General features: G+C 33.9%; 1 protein-coding gene across 6 annotated transcripts in view; it reads left to right on the top strand.

Annotated features, from left to right (window-relative positions):
• Nucleotides 1-21,198, top strand: part of XRN1 (5'-3' exoribonuclease 1) — a 42,244-nt gene that overhangs the window by 7,646 nt on the left and 13,400 nt on the right. For 5 of the 6 annotated variants that reach the window (XR_015259404.1, XM_086755024.1, XM_086755026.1 and 2 more), the window contains exons 8-34: nucleotides 107-275; nucleotides 492-559; nucleotides 1,568-1,702; nucleotides 3,051-3,117; nucleotides 3,932-4,037; nucleotides 4,402-4,491; nucleotides 4,644-4,800; nucleotides 5,148-5,267; nucleotides 6,285-6,454; nucleotides 6,914-7,034; nucleotides 7,127-7,225; nucleotides 8,640-8,743; nucleotides 9,261-9,392; nucleotides 10,110-10,272; nucleotides 10,717-10,830; nucleotides 11,314-11,412; nucleotides 11,579-11,694; nucleotides 12,577-12,723; nucleotides 13,089-13,178; nucleotides 14,187-14,322; nucleotides 14,946-15,002; nucleotides 16,170-16,302; nucleotides 17,394-17,463; nucleotides 18,593-18,818; nucleotides 19,495-19,596; nucleotides 20,266-20,361; nucleotides 20,599-20,713. Coding sequence is in view for 5 of the 6 variants with exons in the window: in XM_086755024.1 (XP_086611150.1) it covers nucleotides 107-275; nucleotides 492-559; nucleotides 1,568-1,702; nucleotides 3,051-3,117; nucleotides 3,932-4,037; nucleotides 4,402-4,491; nucleotides 4,644-4,800; nucleotides 5,148-5,267; nucleotides 6,285-6,454; nucleotides 6,914-7,034; nucleotides 7,127-7,225; nucleotides 8,640-8,743; nucleotides 9,261-9,392; nucleotides 10,110-10,272; nucleotides 10,717-10,830; nucleotides 11,314-11,412; nucleotides 11,579-11,694; nucleotides 12,577-12,723; nucleotides 13,089-13,178; nucleotides 14,187-14,322; nucleotides 14,946-15,002; nucleotides 16,170-16,302; nucleotides 17,394-17,463; nucleotides 18,593-18,818; nucleotides 19,495-19,596; nucleotides 20,266-20,361; nucleotides 20,599-20,713 (3,202 nt within the window). In the remaining variant the exon portion in view is untranslated. The remainder of the gene's footprint in view (nucleotides 1-106; nucleotides 276-491; nucleotides 560-1,567; nucleotides 1,703-3,050; nucleotides 3,118-3,931; nucleotides 4,038-4,401; nucleotides 4,492-4,643; nucleotides 4,801-5,147; nucleotides 5,268-6,284; nucleotides 6,455-6,913; nucleotides 7,035-7,126; nucleotides 7,226-8,639; nucleotides 8,744-9,260; nucleotides 9,393-10,109; nucleotides 10,273-10,716; nucleotides 10,831-11,313; nucleotides 11,413-11,578; nucleotides 11,695-12,576; nucleotides 12,724-13,088; nucleotides 13,179-14,186; nucleotides 14,323-14,945; nucleotides 15,003-16,169; nucleotides 16,303-17,393; nucleotides 17,464-18,592; nucleotides 18,819-19,494; nucleotides 19,597-20,265; nucleotides 20,362-20,598; nucleotides 20,714-21,198) is intronic. The other variant, XM_086755025.1, reaches the window with a different exon arrangement.

Here is a 21,198-nt window from a genome sequence, read left to right as displayed (position 1 = left end):
GTTCTAACAGAGCCATGACTGAAGCAATGTGAGATTTTTTTTTTAATGCAAACATGAAAGTAAAAATTATACTTGTATTTTTTTTTCTTTTTTTTTTCCCCCTCAGGACAAGATTTCCTTTGAATATGACATTGAAAGGATAATAGATGATTGGATCTTAATGGGTTTCCTTGTAGGAAATGACTTTATTCCTCATCTACCTCATTTACACATTAATCATGATGCACTGCCGCTACTTTATAGAACGTATATGGCTATCTTGCCAGAGCTGGGAGGTAAGAACTCTAAGTTTAGGTGTGGAAAGTAGAAACATCAGCATTCCTGCGTTAATATTTATTGACTTTTTTAGCCATTTTAGAATGTTTAGCATTTATTACACTTTCTTTAGACAGCCAACAAGATTGCATTCTATTATCTATGAGAGCATTTAAATTGAAATTTTAAAATTGTTAAATTGATAATTTTTAAAACATAATTTGTTTTCCAAATAGGTTACATAAATGAAAACGGGCATCTGAATTTAAAACGCTTTGAGAAATATCTCACAAGATTGTCAGATGTAAGTAACTTCAAAATTACACTGTATAGAATGGTATAGTCTATTGAATATAACCTAAATATTCAGCCCTGAACCACATCATGCTGTAGTTTTAATGAACTGTTAAATGACTGTGTTTTACAAGTGGTTCAGTCAGCTGTTTTATCATTTAACTGATGGGGTCCAATCAGTTGTTGTCTGATCTTATCATAACGTAAGAGGAAAAGGATTGAATCATTCAATCTGTGCTTTAGGCAGCATCTTTTAGGGCTGTCAGTCTAATGAGGATTCACCAGTAGAGTCATGGTCCTCAGTCCTCATTGAGTAACAAGTGGCAGTACTGAGCAGAGCGTGCTGCAGGCAGCAGTATTCTTTGGTGCCCCTGCTGGTCAGTTTCTTGTGGGGTAAGCTATGTCTGGAAATCTTGGAGAGCAATATTTTTTGCAAATTTTTTATGAAGATCACTCGTAAAGAGCAATGAAGCATTAGTATCTTTTATGAACTAACTGGCATACAGGAGGCAATCCTGTTAAGTGCCACTGCAGTAATCTCCCTAGAGATGAGAAAAGGTATAGGCCTTGTAGAAATTGAAAGGTCTCAGCCTTCTGCTGAACTTGGAAGGAGGAAGTTCATCTGCTGCCCCTATCTTCTGATTCTTGGGTAGAACTATGAAAGTGTTGAGTGTGTGGCACAGACTGTATTACCCAGACTCTATATACTTCTACTGCTTCTGGACTTGGTAGTGTAGTGTGGAAGTTATCTAACTCTGTTTTTTTTTTATCCTTTGCTGCCTTACAAAAAATAAACAAAAGAAAACAAAATATGACTTGGATATATGATATGTATTGCTAAGAAAAAAGATTTTAAATATTGATCTATTAGTGTAGTTGTAGTTCTAGGGAAAAATGTTTTTGGACAAATGACTCTATATGTAATCTAATGTACCTACTAGAAAGACGTTGTTAATTTAGCACTCTAAATTTGGCATACCTCAAATATTTCTAAACTTACTTGAATCTTTCTGCACAGTTTGATCGTGAACACTTCAGTGAAGTCTTCGTAGACCTGAAATGGTTTGAAAGTAAAGTAGGCAATAAATACCTCAACGAGGCAGCTGGTATTGCAGCAGAGGAAGCCAGAAAAAATAAACAGAAGAAACAAAAGGTTAGTGTTTTACATACGCAATTTTGGAAATAAGAACATTACTTGTTGCAAATCAATAACTTGATCTTAGACAAATTAAATGGCATAAACCTCTGTTTTGAGATTTTTTTGGAGATCACAAGAGAGAGTAAAATGTAACATTTGAGGAACTACCTGTATGCATTGCTGGTTGTGAGTGATGAAATGGTTAAGTCAAGATCAGGTTCTCATGATTTTTGAAATCTTGTAAACCTGTACCTGAATGCTTTATGTAATTTATCTGTTTCTCAACAGCAGCAAAACTTACTTCTGAGCAAGTTATTGTCAAACTTGCTATGCTTCATAATTTTACTTCTTAATGCATAGCCTGCTGGAAGTTTTATGTTTTTCATGCATGTGTTGGTATTGGCTGACTGTTTGACAAGGAATAGCGATTTCATTGGTGTGAGATATCTGACTGGTTAAGCTTGCAATTCTAGATATAACTAATTAATAGGGAACAGCACTTTTCTCTGTAACTTGGCTCTGCCCCACTGTCATGTTCACCACCACCACCTCCATTGGCTATCCTTTAGTATACGCCTTCAGCAGAGCATAGAGTAGCAGCAGGAAATTCCTTCAAGTTTAATCTGTCACTGTATATCATTATGCTGTTCTTTAGTGAAGCTTGTGGTTTGTAAGAGCAATATGTTAGCACTTCCTTTAATAAGGTATGCTTTATTTGTGGTTGTTTTCTTATTTGCCACAGAATTTTGGAGCAGCTGTGTAGTATTAGCTAGCCATCTTGTCTGATCCTTTGAATGGCAGTGACAGTCAGGACCTTACATATCTCAGGTACAGGGGAAGAGGACCAACTTAATGATTCTGCTTAGTGAAAGCTACTCGGTGCTGTACACAAAAGACAGTGGATAGTGTGAGAATGAAGTGAGCGTTTGGCTTGTTTGACTCTCTAAAGCATGATTTCTTTTGTCCTTACTTCCCACAAAAGTAATTTGAATCCTTAAAAATTTACTGATGAAAATATTGGATCGCATACTGATGCTGTAGCACAGTGTGTGATGTAGGTAAAAATGCTTAAATGTGTACTGCACAGTTTTGAAAATAGTTGTATTTTGGAAAAAAATATTTGGCTATTTTTTAATGGTAATTGATACTTTATTGGAGACTGTTCCTTTGTCTGATGTGTATGGATAAAATAATTTTTGCTAGGCAATTATGAGAGAAGGAGATGTAGTGGGTGTTATACTAAATAATAATAATATTTACACATCTTTATAATAGCATTTTGAGTTGCAGGTTATGTGGTTGTGAATGAAGTGTGTGCATATTATTCTGTATTTTTACTTTATCTCAAACACTATTTTAATAGGCTCAGGAAAATTCTATGTGTTTGGCTGCTTTAGAAAAAAACGAAAGTGAAGTTGTGACCCCTAAAAGTAAGTGCAAATATTTTTTTCCATATACATAAAACAAATAAACTTGTTCATTTGTGTATAGATTTGGAAGATCTGTAAGAGTTTCATGTCAGAGATGACCTTAATCTAAGTGAAAGTTACATAGCCAGCTATTTGGAAATGGAATTGCATCTTGCTGGCTTATGATAAGATGGAGCTGGGCTAAAGCTTTTGAAGTGCTTTTTACCTGACCAGTATTTCCATGATGAATTAAAGGAATGAAAGAGCAAATTGTCAACAACGTTATGTTTTTGATAATTGTATGCCTAGGCACTTTGTTATACGTGTGGGGACAAATAAACAGATTTTTTTATAGCTTTGGGGTTTTTTGTTGTGTTGATTATATTTTTAAACTCATTCCAGTTGTAGAAAATGTCTTTTGAGCATGTTTTGAAAGTTAATGTGAAAAAAAAACGTATAAATATTACTCCATTATATAAGCTGATGTTGCTGAAAAAAGATTCAATTTTAAAATTTATTTGAACATTTTCTGAAATTATTTTCTGGTGGCTTATATTCTTTTCTCTATTCCTTCAATTGGGCTACCAAACGGGTTACCTGTCTTTAAAGGGGAAAAAAAAAGTTCCAGACCTTCTCTGGGTAAAGATTTTTTTTTCTTTTTTAAATTTTTTCATGTTACTTCCAGTGCAAGGAAGGTATAAGCACCTGTAACTGTGAATTGAGGAATAAAGTTAAAACATAAAGTCAAAACTGAATGTCTTTAAACCTTATTGTAGTAGGGAAATTAATGTTAATCCCTTTTTTTTTTTTTTTTTTTTTATGACTGCTTTTGCAGCTGCATTGGAAGATGAACCAGAAGATGATGATCTATTTGAAACTGAGTTTAGACAATACAAAAGAACTTACTACATGACTAAAATGGGTGTAGAAGTAGTTTCTGAGTAAGTTTTTTTTGTTTTGTTTTTTTGGTTTTTTTTTTTTTTTTTAAACACCAGCGACGAATCTTTGCATATGTCTAATACAAGACAGAATATTCATGCATGTTGAAAGCAGAGAACACGTCAGTGTACTGCAGCAGTGATGCTTTGGGCTAATGCGAGGAGAGCTGCAAGTCAAGTTTTCTGTAACAAGTATTTGAGAACCAGAGAGAAAAATTCCATTAGTATTAAATTAATCTAGAAAACTGTGATCTTACTACGTTCTGAAAATGCTCTATGTTCATTCTTATGTACAAGCTGCTACGTAATTTTTATTTACCAGTGAAAATGATAAAAACGAATAAGTATATTTTCTTTTCCTTTTAAGTGACTTTTTGGCTGATCAAGCTGAATGTTATGTCCAGGCAATACAGTGGATTTTGCATTATTATTACCATGGAGTTCAGTCTTGGAGCTGGTAAGAAAAATTGTCAAATGAGAAATTACTTAAACATCAAGCAATATTTCACTTTGGATGCTGAGAACATTTAATGTAGTTCTGTTTGTTTGGGGTCCCTGAACACGGCTATTCTATAATTAAGTAACTTAAGAGCTTTTTTGTATCTGCAGGTATTATCCTTATCATTATGCACCTTATCTGTCAGATATTCACAACATTGGCGAACTCAAAATCAAATTTGAACTGGGAAAACCTTTCATGCCATTTGAACAGCTTCTTGCTGTACTTCCAGCAGCTAGCAAAGATCTGCTACCTAAATGCTATCAGGTACAATTTTAAATTAAATTGCATTTATCTATTATTTGCTGGTTGTCTGCTTTATTTTGAAGTAACTCTTTTCTTGATATTTTTGCATGTCCTCTTAGTTATAGTCTACCTCTAAATTTTAGATATATGGTTAAATACTTCTTACTATTCTTAGTACATTGTAAAGTTAGTAATAAGTACAAAATTTTGCATTTGCTAAGCAACTTCAGACTAGGACAGTTAAATGACAAACATTGAATTTCTTTTCAGCCTTGAATTGGTTTTAATACCAGCCTTTCTCTATGTCTTCCTAGAATTAGTGCAAATTGTCTCTGATATTATTTAATTCCTCTGTTGTATTTTCCTAGCATTTGATGATTAGTCAAGACTCTCCTATTATAGAATATTATCCACCAGATTTTAAAACTGACCTGAATGGAAAACAGCAAGAATGGGAAGCTGTAGTGTTAATCCCATTTATTGATGAGGTAAGTTCTTTTGGTCTGCTGTCTGTAAAAGCTTCACAACAAATCCGCTAAACTTATTAATTAATCAACAGTTAGACATGCATTTAAATGGAAGGTTAAATTAACACTTGATAAAACTGCAGGAAAATATAAAAGTTTCCTGCCTGGAGAGTAATGCTAGATTCATTTACCACAAGCAAAGTTACCTTTGGGTGCCAAAAGTCTTAAGTAAGGGATGTGGACTTTGTTGTTTGTTCATGTTTTTAATCAGCTATTCAAATATTTAGTTTCAGATTTTTTGAGAAAAAAAATTCTATTCCTGTATGCATATAAAAATGCAGAATGTCTGTAGGTAAAATAAAAGAAACACTTGAAAAAAAACCCAGTCCTTTTACAGAAAAGCTCCTTACATGAACACTGGTATTGGGTGGAAGACTTTAAGTACAAATCTAACAGTAAAGCATTAATGGGGAGGAATTAAATAGTAACATTTTCTGTTTGCATATAGAGTAACAGTATTATATATGTTGTTATAATATCTTTTATCAGATTAAATTTGAGCACATCAAAGAGAGTGAATGAAAATAAAAGTGCAGATTAGATATTAAGATATATATATAAGTGGTGGCGTGCACCTATCAATTGTTTCCATAATTCACAGTGAAAAGTCGACAAGTCTTAGTCTTCTCCTGAAAGACAACAGTTGCTACTTCAATGACCCATAAGGTTTTTAAGCTTTTTCAATTTTGCAGAATGTTATGATAACATCTAAAACTTTAAAAATATTTATTTGTATGTTAAATGTAAAAGGCATAACAGCCTTTGGAAATATATTTGCAAAAAGGTAATCCTTTATTCTCCAAAGCTATTCCATTGTAATTGTCCTGTTTTTATCAGAGAGCTAGGAGCTCTAGAGCTAGGTTAATTAGAAGATTAACACATTAACTGTAAAACTGCAGTATCCCCTTACCCCGTATAGATGTTTCCGTGCTGATTTTTGTTGCCAGTTTCACATGCGCTGATTTCTCTAAAACTTAGAAGCGATTGCTGCAGGCCATGGAATCCTGCAATAAGTGCCTAAAAGAAGAGGAGAAACGAAGAAATACTCACAGTGCTTGCTTAATGTACTGGTATGACAAAGATGCAGAGTTCCGATACATGTCACCATGGCCAGAGAAATTCCCTGCAATAGAAAGATGTCGTGCAAGGTAATGCTGGCATAACTATTTTAGAGTAAAGTAGCTAGAATATTTTTATTAGCGTTTTAGCTGAAGCTTGTATATGCCAATATATGCACTGAAAAACGTAAAATGTTTAAATAAATGTTATTTGTTGTGGATGGCATGGTAAAAGTATTTGTCCCTTTTCTTCTAATGGTACTTTGCAAAACAGATGAACCGATGCTAAGTTGGCAAGAACAGTCTAGAGAATTACTAAACTTTGATGCAGAGCATGAAAGACTGGTACAAATATCTGATAATAGGGATGATTTATCAGCTCACAAATTCCAGACCAATTGAAAAAAAAAAAAAAGGAGGCTTAAATTAATTGCCACCTTACAGGAAAATCAAAGAGTTTGTCAGTTTATGAGGTTTGAATGAGTAATGAGAGTTTCTAGAGCCGAAGGTCAATTTGTATGAGCAAATGTTGTGCGACTTGTTTTTTAGGTATAAAACAATACCCTTGGATGCTTGGCATGTAGAAATAACCCACAATGAGATAACTAAAATCAACAAGAGTGCATTGTATTTTTGTGGATTTCCTACTTTAAAGCACATTAAACATAAGGTAAAAGATTTCTCTCTTCTGACACTTTCAATTGTATTTAATGGTATTTAAGAGTTCAAGTAAGTTTTATATGCTATTTTGTTTTTACCCAGTTCTATCTTAGAAAAAGTGGTGTACAGGTGTTTCAGCAAAGCAGCCACGGAGAGAACATGATGTTAGAAATCATAGCTGATGTGAATTCAAAAGAACAGGTGAGCATTCAGCTTCTAACAAAAAAAAAAAAAAACCAAAACCAAAAAAACCTAAGCAAAAAAAAAAGTAATGAAAAGACTGAATTTATTAAATAGTCAGATTTTAAATGCTGGTTATTTATATCTTTTCAATAGTGTATTATAGGAGAAAAATGTTTATAGGCTACTACTGAAAGTTTTTTTAAAAATTTTAAATCCAAGCATTTCTAAAAAAAGAATAGTTAAATATATTTAATATTTTATTTAAAATAATATCTTAGATTTTTAAGAACTTTATTTCACTAGTAATGCTTTGATTTCAAAATGAGCTTTATGTATAGGTTAAAATTTGGTTAATAGAAAGGAAGGTGAAATACATCCCTATGCTCGAGGCCGTAGAATTAATTGCTGGAGTAAGAACTCTGGAGTTCTTAGCTCCCAGGCCAAAGTTGAGACATTAGGTGGTGGTATTTTTCAGTATATATTTTGAAAACATCAACTGAATCAGTTCACTGAAAACATCAGTGCTGTTAATTCACACTGAAAGCTTTTGTTGACTATTGGAGTCAATAAGAAAAAATAAAGTTAGTTAGGATTAAAACACTAAATTTGTGTGAGGAACAGTTTAGAATTTTGACAATCTGCTGAAAGATTTAAATTGTCCTGTCTTCAGAGTATTAAATGTCAATCTCCTGTCAGTTGGTTAAACTCACTCCTGACTAATTAATAGTTCTAAATTGTATGAATGCAAGGAAGTAGAGTCTCTAGAACAGTGGCCCTTGTCTTTTGTGTAGCTGAGTGTATAGACACTTTGTCTTTTTTAATCAGTCCCTTTCATCAAAAAAGACTTACATTTTCAAATTAAATGAGACTGTTTAATAGAGGAATTAGAGGAAAGAGTTGAAATAGAGACATTTAGAAGCAAAATAATTTTTCTAAATCCTTTAAAAGCTAACTCAATTTTGTAATAAAAAATATCTGATAGCAAAAGACGAATCCAGGAAAACAAAAACATTTCAGAGATAAGTAAATCTATGGTACAAGATATTTCACTAATCTCAGATTGTCAGTTTGATTATTGTGTCCCAGAGACACAGTAGTTTTAAGTGATTTAACAAAGAAGTGCCTAATAAGCCTATACCAGAAAGGTAAATCAGCCGAGGTCTTACAACTCACACATGCTATGTGTAAAGAGCCACACTTGGAATACGATACTTTATTCTAAAAAATGAAATATTATTCTCCTTTTCTAACCAGAGATTATGTAATATATATCAAAATATAATTTAATAAGCTGAAATGATATTTTTATTCTGCAAGAAAACCTGTTCTTTAACTAAAGTAGTTTTTATTGCAAAAACAGTTTGAAAATATTCTAACAAAAATCTTTAATATGCTAAACAATTAGTAATAGTAACTTCCACGTTTTTTTCAGATGGTAGAAAATGTTGCCAGTTTGGTACTTGGAAAGCGTGTTTTTGTTAACTGGCCACACCTTGAAGAAGCTAGAGTTGTTGCTGTGTCAGATGGAGAAACTAAGTAAGAGATATTTCATAGATACTTTGAATAAAACAATAAACAGGACAAACAACTAAGTTCTTTAGGCTGAACAGAAGTTTTGTGTTTATTGTAATACTTGCTAACAGCAAACTAGTCCACGTATATCAAAGGCTGCTTGGTGGAAGACCCTTTGTTCAACATTGTTCTGAGGTTTAGTTATCTCTGTAGAAGTCTAGTCTTTCACTATTTTGCTATAGATATAGGAGTTTGGGAGAGTTCATTCTTAACTTTGAGGGAAAACCACATACACAGAAATCCACACAGAATAATGTAAAAGAGAAAATTTCTATACAACCCTCCTTTTGGCACATGCACTTGTATTTTTTATAAAAAGTTATACAGTGTGGCCTGTTATGGAAAGGGTAGAAAAAATGATGCTGCAAGTTTTCCATGTCCTTAACAAGTATTTTCTAACTATTTTAAGTTTTACTTAGAACCAGTTATGTCTTGATTAATCTTATTTGGTTAAATTCATACATGTCATAATATTCTCAAGGTTTTATTTGGAAGAACCACACGGCACACAGAAGCTTTACATGGGAAATGCAGTGCCCCCAACTAAAGTAGCATACGTTGGAGATAAGGAACAAAGCACATGGTTAAAAGAAGTTCAAGGCATTTCAGAGCAGTAAGTAACTTTGAAAATTAAAGTGTAACTTCACATTTTATAGCTTAGCTATGTTTTGTTGCTATATTATAGACCTAAGTAGCAGAGAAGAGCTACTGTATGTTTGTTGATAAAGCTTAATAATTCTGCTGGAATTGAAAAACACAACATAAAAGAGCTTATGTTGAAATTCCAGACTATATGGAGTTAGTCACTAGGTATTAAAAGTTAGATGCTGTTACAAAAGAATTCTCGAATGCATGTGTTTCAGTATTTAACTCTCCCACTCCGTTTTTTTTTTCTGGTCTTAACAATCTTCAGTTGTAGGAAGTATATAGAATGGAGTCATACAGTATCAAGTTGCAGTTTCAATAGCTTAGCATTGTTAAATTTGAATACAGCTTTTGCTCTTCTAGAGTGTGGGTGCCCAACAGAACACAACTGAGTTACAATAGCTTGCCATTTCGTTATCTGTACCTTTCCCACTGTAAAGGTAAAGTGTATTTAAATGAATACACTTAGCTGTGTAGTGATGGCTGTGCAACAATGGATAATCAATTGGTTAAGGCATTTATTCTGGGATGTTTTTATAAAACAGGAAGCAAACTGTGAGAATCCTTGTGTTAAGATGATTTTTCATTTATATTTATATATGTATGTATTTCAAGAAATTACTTCCACTCTCTTGGTTCAGTTTAGTTTGTTGTAATCAAACTAAATGTTCTGCTTTGTATTCAGCTACCAGAGAAGAAAAGGAATAATTATTCATGAAACATCAATAGTTGTATATGCTCAGTTACTCACTGGCAATAGATACCAACTAAACCAAAATGGAGAAGTTTATTTGGAGAAGCAGTGGTCAAAACAAGTTCTTCCTTTTGTTTACCAAACTGTTGTCAAGGTAAATATACAAGTTCAATATCTTCTTGCACATAGCTCATTACTTTGTTGGGCTGGGGGAAAGAGTGTATGCTCCTTTAAAACAAAAGAATTAACAAAAAATAAGCATCTTAAATGAATGTAATTTATTGTATTTTAAAAAATGTGACGTGCTTAGGCAAGTATTTTGTCACAGAATTTGGGACCCTCTTACCCATTTAGAGATCTTACTGAAAAAGTTATTTTTGTTATCTTTTTACTGTTATTTTAAATGAAGTACAGTAGTGGTGCTCTACAAGATAGCATAGTTGCTTGTGTAACAGCATTTATAATATAGCGTTAACTTATTTGCCTTTGAATTATTTTAGACTCAATGTTTTAGAATGTGTCTATTTATATGAACTTTTAAATTATTCTGCTGGAACTGGATTGTATTTAACATTATCAATTGGTTTTTTTCATGTAGGATATCAAAGCCTTCGACTCTCGTTTTTCAAACATCAAAACTTTGGACGACTTGTTTCCTCCTGGAAGTACAGCCTTTATGCTGGGATCTCCTTACTATGGCTGCATGGGAGAAGTTAGTTCCAGTTTTTTTGGGTTTTTTTTTTTCCCCTTAGATTTCTTTATTTGACAACCTAAAATCAACTAAGATGTTGTGTGGCAGTAGTGGTAATTTGATAGCTAAAATTTTAGATCAAAGATTCCCTGATGGTTTAATCAGAAGAGGAGGGGATTATTCTGTTTTCCCTGTCACTGTTGCTGACATAACAAGAAAAAGGTAGCATAGCTTGAATGCAGGATTTTTTTTATTAATTATATGGGATAATTTGCAATACATAAGCTCCCATTTTGGACCATTTTCAGTCATGGATTCCTTTGATTTAATGCTGTTTGATTGTCTCTTTGAGGAAGCAGTGTATAGGTCAAGGGAAGATGATAAATCCTAAAGCATCTCTGTGCCTGCTGCAGCCAAATTGTTGATATAGTAGACTACAAGCTCTAGTATCCAAAGACTGCTGGTTTTAAGTAATATTTTTGATGTGTTTTGTTTCTCTCCAAGGTTCAAGATTCACGTGATGTGATCACAGAAGGTAGAATTCGTGTAGTTTTCAACATTCCATGTGAACCCCAGCTTGATCCTTTAATACAGAACCAGCATGTAAGTGCTTCTGGTTTTCTAATAAAAGCTTAAACAGTGTGTCCAATGTATTTTGCAATGGTAAATGTCTTTAAGGGATGCTTCCATATTACTCATTTGCCCTTTGTATAAAAATCCTTATCCTTTGGGAATTGACAATATTTTTGTTTGTTTGTTTGTTTTAAAGAAATATTCTGTGAAATACAATCCTGCATATGTTTTGGCCAGCCGTCTTGGAGTAAGTGGATATCTTGTCTCCAGATTTACGGGGAGTATCTTTATTGGAAGAGGGTCGAAGAAAAAGTAAGTTCTCTTCGTGAATTTCGACTGTAGAGAAACTTCTACATTCTCATAAAACTCTACAGAATTTCCGATATGTTTAAGTGCTGTTCTTATCAAGGGTATAACAATGTGAAGCTTTCTTTAAAGTATATTTGCTGTAAACTAAATTCATACCCAGTGCTTTTCTCTCCTATCATAAACTTCTTTTTAATTTTTGTTTACTGGAGAGTTGTTCTGATGGCTTTATTGTAGAAAGATATAGAATTATATAAATTAACTTTCCTGGTTAGCTATTTGCATAATTGAAGCAGGAGTTTGAACTGACTTTGCCACACTGAGTATAGAAAGTGGGATTGGGATCTAATTTAATTGTACTTATCATTACTGCTAGTATAAAGAGATAATAACTGTACCTGTAATTTTTTTAAGAACTAGTTAAGACTAAAACTACTTAAAATATATATAGGGGAGGCAATCCCTATAATTCTCTGAATGCCAGAATTGTGGTTTCCTAGGACAGCTCACTAAAGAAGCAGGTGATGCATGAGCATCTTCTTGTGATTTAACGTGTACATTTGTTGCCCACTTACTGTTCAGGGACATCTGTCTACATCTTGATAAATGCCAGGTAGATTGTGGTCGATTAGATCTCAATTAAGGAAGAAGGGTAAAATATTCCCTACCTTCTTTTGGAATAAGGTGTGGGCATGTATGCGGACAGCTACCGGAACACAGCTTATGTCCTGTAACTTTTATAGCTGTTACAGTGCTAACAAGTAAACAATACAATGAATTTAATTTTTCTGTGGTTTAAAGCAGAGGATGTGTGTTTATATGTTTTTTTTTAATGTATGTACACACACACATATTATTGCAAGTTAATAAACTTTTTCTTATTTCCAGTCCTCACGGAGATCACAAAGCAAATGTGGGGCTAAACCTGAAGTTCAATAAGAAAAATGAAGAAGTTCCTGGCTATACTAAGAAAGTTGGAAATGAATGGATGTATTCTTCTGCAGTAGAACAACTACTTGCTGAGTATTTAGAAAGGTAAATACTGGATATGAACTTCATCCAAATTATCCACCTTCGTATCAGTCTTTGGATTTTGTCCTCTGGGCATAGACTTTTTAAGAACTGAGGAGTTTGCTTTTGGAGATTACTTGATGGAATTTTTTTTAGTCCAATATTCTCCTTCCAACAGTCTCTCCTTCCAAGGAGAAGCGTATTTTGGGACAGAGTAATTTTGTTAGCACCTTACCCTTGAGAAATGAATAGTATAATACTAAACTAAGTAGAAGATAGTCTGCTGGGCTCCAGAAATGTTGAAGCCCATCAGAGCTTGTTTTGGTGAGGCTTTTTTGTGGTCTATGCTGCTGTGAAACTAAATTTGTCTTCCATTTATTCATCTTTAGGGTCCCTGAACTATTTAATTATATAGCCAAGAATAGCCAGGAAGATATCTTCTATGAAGATGACATTTGGCCTGGAGAGGATGAGAATGGGTAAGCCATATTTCTCTCCCCCCCCTCCCCACCCCCTCAGAATAAGTAGAATAAAGGCTGACAACATTGTGAAATTGGTGGTGATTGTATAGTTGCTGTTATGTAACTGAAACTTTGCTGTTCCTTGAGCAGTGTGATTGTTCAGTGATGATTCTGAAAAAAATTATCAGAATGTTGTACATTCCAGTTGTGGAGTCCAAGTCTATGTTAGACTCCTGTCTCAAGTGAAATAAATGAGAAATCTCATTTTCAGTAGCTACTTCATAGTTCTTGGTTTTAAAGTAACCTTCAGTAAGCATAGCTGTGAATGGTCACAAAACCACCAAAAGATCATTTGGGGAAAATAAGCAATAATTATTTTAATTGTTTAAGATCACTTTGAATTTGAAAAATAACATCTACAGAACTTAAAGTACATTTTTAGTATACATTCAGTCAGTTTCATGGGAGACAAGGAGAAACTTTGGTTCCAGATACAGTATAGTAACATTAGAAAAAAGCTTTTATTATTAGCTAGTAAACCCTATTCATGGGCTTGAGTTGGAAAGTCTGCATGATGCTGCACTCCACAGGACTGTTATCGATGGATAAATACCTCTGTGGGACTCTTCTATTGTAAGAATGTCAGGTTTGCATTCCATTTTACCAGAGATATGTCCTGAAGTTCGTTCTTTCTGTGTTGTGAGAAACAGCTGGTCACAAAACCTTTAATCACAGCTGGACATGGTTAGTTAGCATGCAAATGTGATTTACTGAATACCTTTATTTTTTTTTTTCCTGAGACAAAACTTCAGGTTATCATTTTGAAATGGTATTGCAAGGTTCAGTTAATTTTTTTTTTTTTAACTCCTATTGTAAACTCATACAGAACTCTTAAATGCTGTTGTTTTATTAATGTATACAAGCATTGTGCCTGTATCTTAATACTGGACTGATTAAATCAGGGAATGTGGTAAAATGCTGCGTTTATGCAGTTAAAAGTTTCAATTAATGTTGATTTTTATTTAGAGCTGAGAAAGTTCAAGAAATTGTTGCCTGGTTAAAGGCACATCCTGTGTCTGCTTTGTCTCGCTCATCTTGTGACTTGCAAATTTTGGATGCAGCCATTGTTGAGAAAATTGAAGAAGAAATAGAAAAATGCAAGGTATGCAGCTTAACATCATTGTGAGCAGGGGTGAACCAAAAAGCAGCTGCTCATTATTTAGCAAATTCTTGAATTAGAATAAGGTGATTGAAGATAACTTGTAATTCCAAAGAAAAATGATACAGAATGTATTGTAAGATCTGAATTTATAGTTTGAATTGCCACAGAAATGCAGAAGAGCTCATTATTAATCTTTTTAATTGACTCACTCTTTTTGAGGCGATTCAGCACCATTAGGCTATTCTCTTTGGTCTGAGGAAAATTAGAAAGTTGTTTTCTGAAAGCCACACATCAAAGAAGGGGCCAAGGAAATTACTAAAGCAAAGCTGAAGGCAAAGCCACATGAAATAATGGGCTGATGTCCTTGCAAGTAATTTCAAAGAAATGTTAATAAAATTGGTGTGAATTCTGGAATCAGCCAAACAATGCAAAAGCTTTGGTAAGAAATTTGTCATGTTTTAAAAAATTGAGTTAATCATCCTGAAGACTTCATGAAAGTTATATACTTTTATATAAAAGAAACAAAAGAATTCTATATTATCTTTTCAGGTATTTTGTTGCATCTGAAATCCAGTCTTGGTTCCTACACTAGTTTGTAATGACTTTCTGTTCCTTTCCTTTAGCAGAGAAAGAGCAACAAGAAGGTGCGAGTAACTGTGAAGCCCCATTTGCTGTACAGAGTAAGTGATGTGAAAAGACTTTTTGTACAAGTTAAGTTGTCCATATCATATTTATTTTACCTAAGCTTACCAACTTTCAGAGAGTGGATCTTTTTTACAGTATTGATGGAAGAAAGAAGTTTTATTATGCCTTCTGGAAAATAAATTTGAGAATGATAGTCTGTTGTAGTTCAGCCCCGACGGGGACCAGACTACGCAGTCTCTCTCTCACTCCCCCCACTCTCCGAGAGAATAGAAGGAGATTTGACAAACAAAAGAAAACCAGAAAAAAAACCAAACACACGGGTTGAGATTGAACAAAAAGTAAATTTAACAGTAATGACAGAAGAAAACAAGACAGTGATGGAACACAAATACAGTACAATGGCTCACAACAGATCTCCACATCCAGTCTCTTCCAAGTAGCAGGGGGCCTCCCTTCAGCACCCTCCTCCACTTATATACTGAGCATGATGTCAGATGGGATGGAATAGCCCTTTGGCTAATTTGCGTAAATTAACCCCAGCTGTTAGCTAATTAGTTAACTATCCCAGCCATAGGGGCTACCAGCTTCAGTTCTCCACCCAGCTCAGGTAAATATTAACTCTATCCTGGCCAGAACCAGGACATAGTCTGTCTCTAAAAGGAGAGAATTTCTACTAGCCACTAAGTCCCTCATGTATTATACTGACTTTCAGTTCTTTTCTACCTTCTGTCCTTCATGCTCCTACAGTTCTTATTGACTGTATAATGAAGGCAAAATACAGTATACTTCCCATTTGTCTCTTCTTCGCTATTTTGCTTTTTGATCAGTTCTTGACATATGACCAACTGCTTATCTTTCCTGTTATTTCACAGACACCCGTGTAACTGATACAGGCAGGTTACACTTGACGGTTTTATTTTTTCTAAATTGGTCTCCTTGGTCTGCCTTGGATCATGTACAGCACTGCTGTTTCTCAGGCAGAAGCAGTGAGTGAGAGTTGCAAGGAAAAAAAAAGTTGGCTTTGTGTCTGGGGAGGGAAGTTTCTATGTTCTTAAACAAATTTTTTTTCAGAAAGTTTGCTTTATAGTGAAGTTTGCTTTATGGTATATTTCAGGAATTGTTATAAATGTATTTTGATTGCAGTCAAAATATTTTTGCCTATATTTTTGCCAACACTAACACAATCTTTCGGTTATTGTCAGCCATTAGAACAACAGAATGGGGTTGTTCCAGATCGAGATGCAGAGTATAGGCTGTTTGACCGCGTTGTCAACGTGAGAGAGAACTTTTCCGTTCCAGTTGGTCTTCGAGGTACCATTATAGGAATTAAAGGAGGTAATATTTTCTTTATAATTGCAGCTATGTAACAGCTCAGCTAGTGATGTGAAAGCAGGCTTCAGAAAAGTGTTTTGTATGATGGTTGTGAATGCACAGAAATTTCTCACCTATGAAGCATATGCAACTTGAAGCCGCTAATGACATATTTACTGTTTTAAATTAAACCTACAGGTATTCTATTTTAATTCCATGTGTTGCACAGCTGTACTTTGAATAAGAAATTACTTACCTTTTGTTCCTTCTTAATATGAAGAAGGCATAGATACTAATGAGAGAGAACACAGGCTGCAAAAAAAAAAATGAACAAAATTAAGTTACAGGAAGAAGTTAAGAGAAATAGAGACAAAAACAAGTACTAGCCTTAATACTTGTATTGAACATAAAATTTTGTCAAATATGATTTGTCTCAAATTGTTTTATTTGGAATTTGTTTTTTACTCTGTAATACTCAGTTTCTGTTATATGGCATGGATTTATTACTTTCTTTGACAAGAAGATTATCCATAAATCTATTTCAGGTAAACAAAAAGATTTACCAAATCACATTGAGTGTAGCCATTTGAGATCTAGTAGTAGAAATTGGGTTTGTACCTGGTATTTAAGTAGTTGCTTTCTCATTCAGTTTGCATCCAACAGAATCTTGAATACACTAGACAAGACTTTTTTAAAAGAGTTATTCTTTTCTCCTGCATGATTATATAGTTGTATAATTTTAGGAGTATTAGAAGAGTATTAGTCTGTCATTATGCAAGAAGGTGATGTTAGAGCTGTCAGTTTCCAGCTGCCCAAATGTAAAGATGGCTTGCATCTCTTTTCTGGTAGTTTCTGATGACATACTGCTATAAATTGCAGTTCCATTAATGCAGGATGATAAGTTGTTTTGCATGGTACGTTTCTGTTGAAAGTCTGTCTAAAAGGGCTGCCATATATGACTTTGAGAAGCATTTTCGAATTACTGTTAATGAAATTGCTTATTTAAGGAATAAGGATTTGTTGTTGTTGCATAATTAATATACTTATTTACATAATTTAGATGAAAACAGCTACTCTTACATATATAGAATGACATTTTACTTTGTTTTCTATAGCCAGTAGAGAAACAGATGTGCTCTTTGAAGTTTTGTTCGATGAAGAATTCCTTGGAGGCCTGACTATAAGGTTTGTACAGGGAGTTTCATAGTCATTTCATGCTGTTGATATAGATGGCGTGAAATTGTTGCCTTTGGTTTGACTGAGTATTTTTAAAGCCTCTTTTTAAAAACTGTTCCTCAACACTGTTTGTCAGGTTTGGTTTTTTTTTTCCTCTTTGAGTAGGGATAATTTTTTGAAGCATGTTATTATATTTCGGAAATGCTCTTCAGGCTTTTTTGTGTATTTAGAAGCTTCTGATTTGTAGAAAGCAAATATGAACCAGCAGAGTAAAGCACTAGATCTAAATGTCTTTCTAAAACAAATATATAGAAAACAGATTATTATAAGTATGTCTTTAACATATAGATTAAACCATAGTCAGGAATCATTTCTTTATCTGAACTATCAATAATTGATACTTAGGCACAGATTTTAACCACCATTAAAAACTTAAACTGTTCTTCAGGAGGCAGAGGCATGGTTAATGCTTTTGCTTTAAAAAGTGTGATAATTCTTCTGTATTTAAGTAAGCAGGTAAACTTCTAAATGCATCAATTTACCCAGCAGGCTTCATTTAACTGTTTTTCTTAGATAAATCAAGGTTTTTATGACAGAAATCAGAAGAGCATCTTGCCTATTCCCTGTGTTCAGGAGGCATAACACAGTCCTATCACTTGCAAGAGCCTGTCCTGTAACACAGATATTCTTCAGTATTCAGAATCATAAAGGAAGATATAAAATTGACTAAATGCTGCTTGACTTCACTTAATAATTCTGCTACTGGCTTCAGTTTTCATCTCGGAAAAAGAAAACAAATTGTCTTCTGGTTCATAATTTTTTACAGAAATAATCACTGCAGAACTATGCTATAACAATTCACTCCTCTTAAATTTCTTTGAGCTCAGCACTGAAAGGTACAATATAAAGTCAGAGTAGTAGTAATTACTGTTGTTTTCTGGTTTTGACAGCTGGAGGACAACAGGATTAACTGTGTATGTAATGGTACTAGATTTCAATATTGGATGCAGTTTTCAGCCTCTGCTATTCAAACTTGAGTCATTATCTGGTATAGAGGCAACATTGTTGTTAAATCAGATACATTGAAATGTCAACAATTAAACTACTTGAAACAACCATGTAATTAACTTTTCTTCAGGTGCTCACCTGCTAGAGGTTATCGTCTGCCGTCAAGTGCCTTAATTAACCTGTCTCATGGTAATCGGTCAGAAATGGGGAATCAAAAACTGACGGCCATAGTTAAGCCTCAGCCAGCTGTGAATAACTATAATTCATATGCGTCTGATCTGTCATCTGTATGCTCGCAAAAAGTGCATCTGGGAGGCCTCAACCATTCTCCTCGCTCCCTTTTTATTCCTACTCAAGTAAGACTTTTCTTTCATTCATACAAAAATGTTTTTCACTAGAAGCTGACTTATGACCATGGTTGTCATCTTAATTGGTACAAACAAAATTTAGTTTTTATCTCAGTATATTAGAAGTAAGGTAATCCTTATCTTGGAGAAATGAGCTAATCCAATAATGAAAAGGGACCAAAAGTTCCTTATTGACAGTTGTTCTGCTTGGAGTAGCTCCAGCTGCATTTCCAAGAGACAAATATTTAGTTCAGAGCAGTGACACCAAATTTGGTGTCAACAAATAGTTTGCTTGGGCAGACATGTAGTTATTTCCTTAAGCTCTGCTCCACGTAATGCTTCCTGTAGGCCAAGTTTGTTCATGCTCAGAAAGAGAAGACATGGCTTCCGTGTCAATTTTGCTTCTTGGTTATGATTTACTTTGAAAATACAGGAAAGGAGGAAATATTACAAGTGAATTGGGGTTCTTGTTGGTTTAATTAAACTTTATTTTTAAATAAGTTACTTCTTTATAGAAAATTAGCTTAATAGGTGACTTCATGTTGCTATAGGTGTATTTGAGAAGAATTGTCTCATGTTTTCTAAGTCTATACTAGCAGAACTACTTTCCAAAAGAAAATTTAAGGCAATGAAACACTTCTGATTTTTTTGGTTTTTTCCTCCCCCATCTCTCTCAATGATTTAGCAACTGAATGGAAGACAGCATTACAACCTCAGGGCTGAAAATCAGGGCAACTCTAACTCACTCCAGAAAGGATCATTTCTGAGTGGCAATCAGAAAAATAAAGTGAGTGTTCTGAGTCTTTTAGTGTTGGACCCAAACATCTCTATTTATTTTGGCCCCCTATTTAGAGTGGATGTCCTTTTCTCATGATTAACAGTTTTGATTTAGTACATCAGATGTTTTTAGTCTGGATACAGACTGGACTAGAACTTGTCTCAATTCTTGAATGAGTATTTTCAGAAGTGTTTTTTACGTCGCTGGGCTTCGGTTCTGTGGCAGCATACCTGTAATATTGTGATGCAGTTGAGCCTGGTTGATAAGGCCTTACAAAATAAAGGCATTAATAATAAAATTTAGAATACTACCAGTATGAGAGCATGCTTTTGAAACCATGTTGAATTAGTATCTGAGTTTAATTATATTGGGTGATCTTTTCTATGTTCATAATTTCTGTTAATAACAGAACAAAAACAATCTCAAACTAAGCTCATTTCAGTTTAATAGTGATTCTTAGGAAAAGTTGTCATATAAATACAACCCACCACAATAGTCTATTTCATAAATTAAATACCTGCAAGTTCCACTAGTGTCAATATGAAAATTTCTGTCGTCTGAGCACTGTTAAACTTGGACCTTACAGTTTTCCAGAATGTCTTTGTATACGATTAGCTGTTCAAAAGTTGAGTTTATAGCTGCTCAGTTTGTTGGGGGTGTTGTTTCTTATTTTGTCAGGCACAGAGTAAGCAAGATGATGAATTTTGCAGCATATGGCAATCATTGCAGAGTTCTGGGAAGTCTCAGCACATTCAGCAAAACATGCATGAGAAGGTTAGTATATAAACTTTAAACAGATCCCTGGGTTCAAAATACGAAGGTACTTAATTGTGTATGTTGTCAGTTCATTACATCAGAAAACTTCCTAGTTAATGTTACAAATAAATCCTTTGGATGAAAGTATTGTTACACAGAGTATGCATAGCTCTGGAAAGAGGTAATCATATGGGACTACTAAGTAAATGACAAACACATAGTTTTCTGGTTAAGACTTGATGTTTGAAATCCTAGGGTGCAGTTCTACCTCAAGAAATCAAGCTGGGAACTGGCAATCAGTTCTATAAGCCAGGATTCAATGACAGCAGCTTTAAAGGTCAGCAAAGAAAGCAGGAGCCATATAAAAAATGTAAGTACTATAGTTAGAAACTTTGTTTAGGAGAACTACTTGCTTCATATGTTCTTCTTTGAAATGCCTATAAACACTATGTTGTGTGTGTTATTGTCAAATAACGTCCCTGGTGTGCATATTGGGTTATTCACACTTAATACGGAACCTTTTAATCAAGCTGTTCTGCATTATATTGACTTTCCACTCATCTGGTAAGAAACCAAAACAAAAAATCCCCACAACATGGTTTTGAAAAATTGCTTGTGATCATATTTGTAGACTATAAAATTAGGTATATTATTGAATATAGAATCATGTAAGTCTATCACCATATACTTGATTTTATTTTATCCTACAAGAAAATGACCTATATAGTATGAATTAAACATGCAACCATTCAAATGAATGCAACTCTGTGTACTTGTATGGAGTTACTAATTGTTTTGAGTCTTGATTATTATTATGTTTTTTTAAAAGAGCATTTCAAAAGAATGCATTCTTTT

The sequence above is a fragment of the Chlamydotis macqueenii genome, chromosome 9 (genome assembly GCF_036417535.1).
Source record: "Chlamydotis macqueenii isolate bChlMac1 chromosome 9, bChlMac1.mat, whole genome shotgun sequence".
NCBI classification, from domain to species: domain Eukaryota; kingdom Metazoa; phylum Chordata; class Aves; order Otidiformes; family Otididae; genus Chlamydotis; species Chlamydotis macqueenii.
The sequence above is the reverse complement of the archived record's forward strand: the minus strand, read 5'-3'. Positions and strand labels throughout refer to the sequence as shown.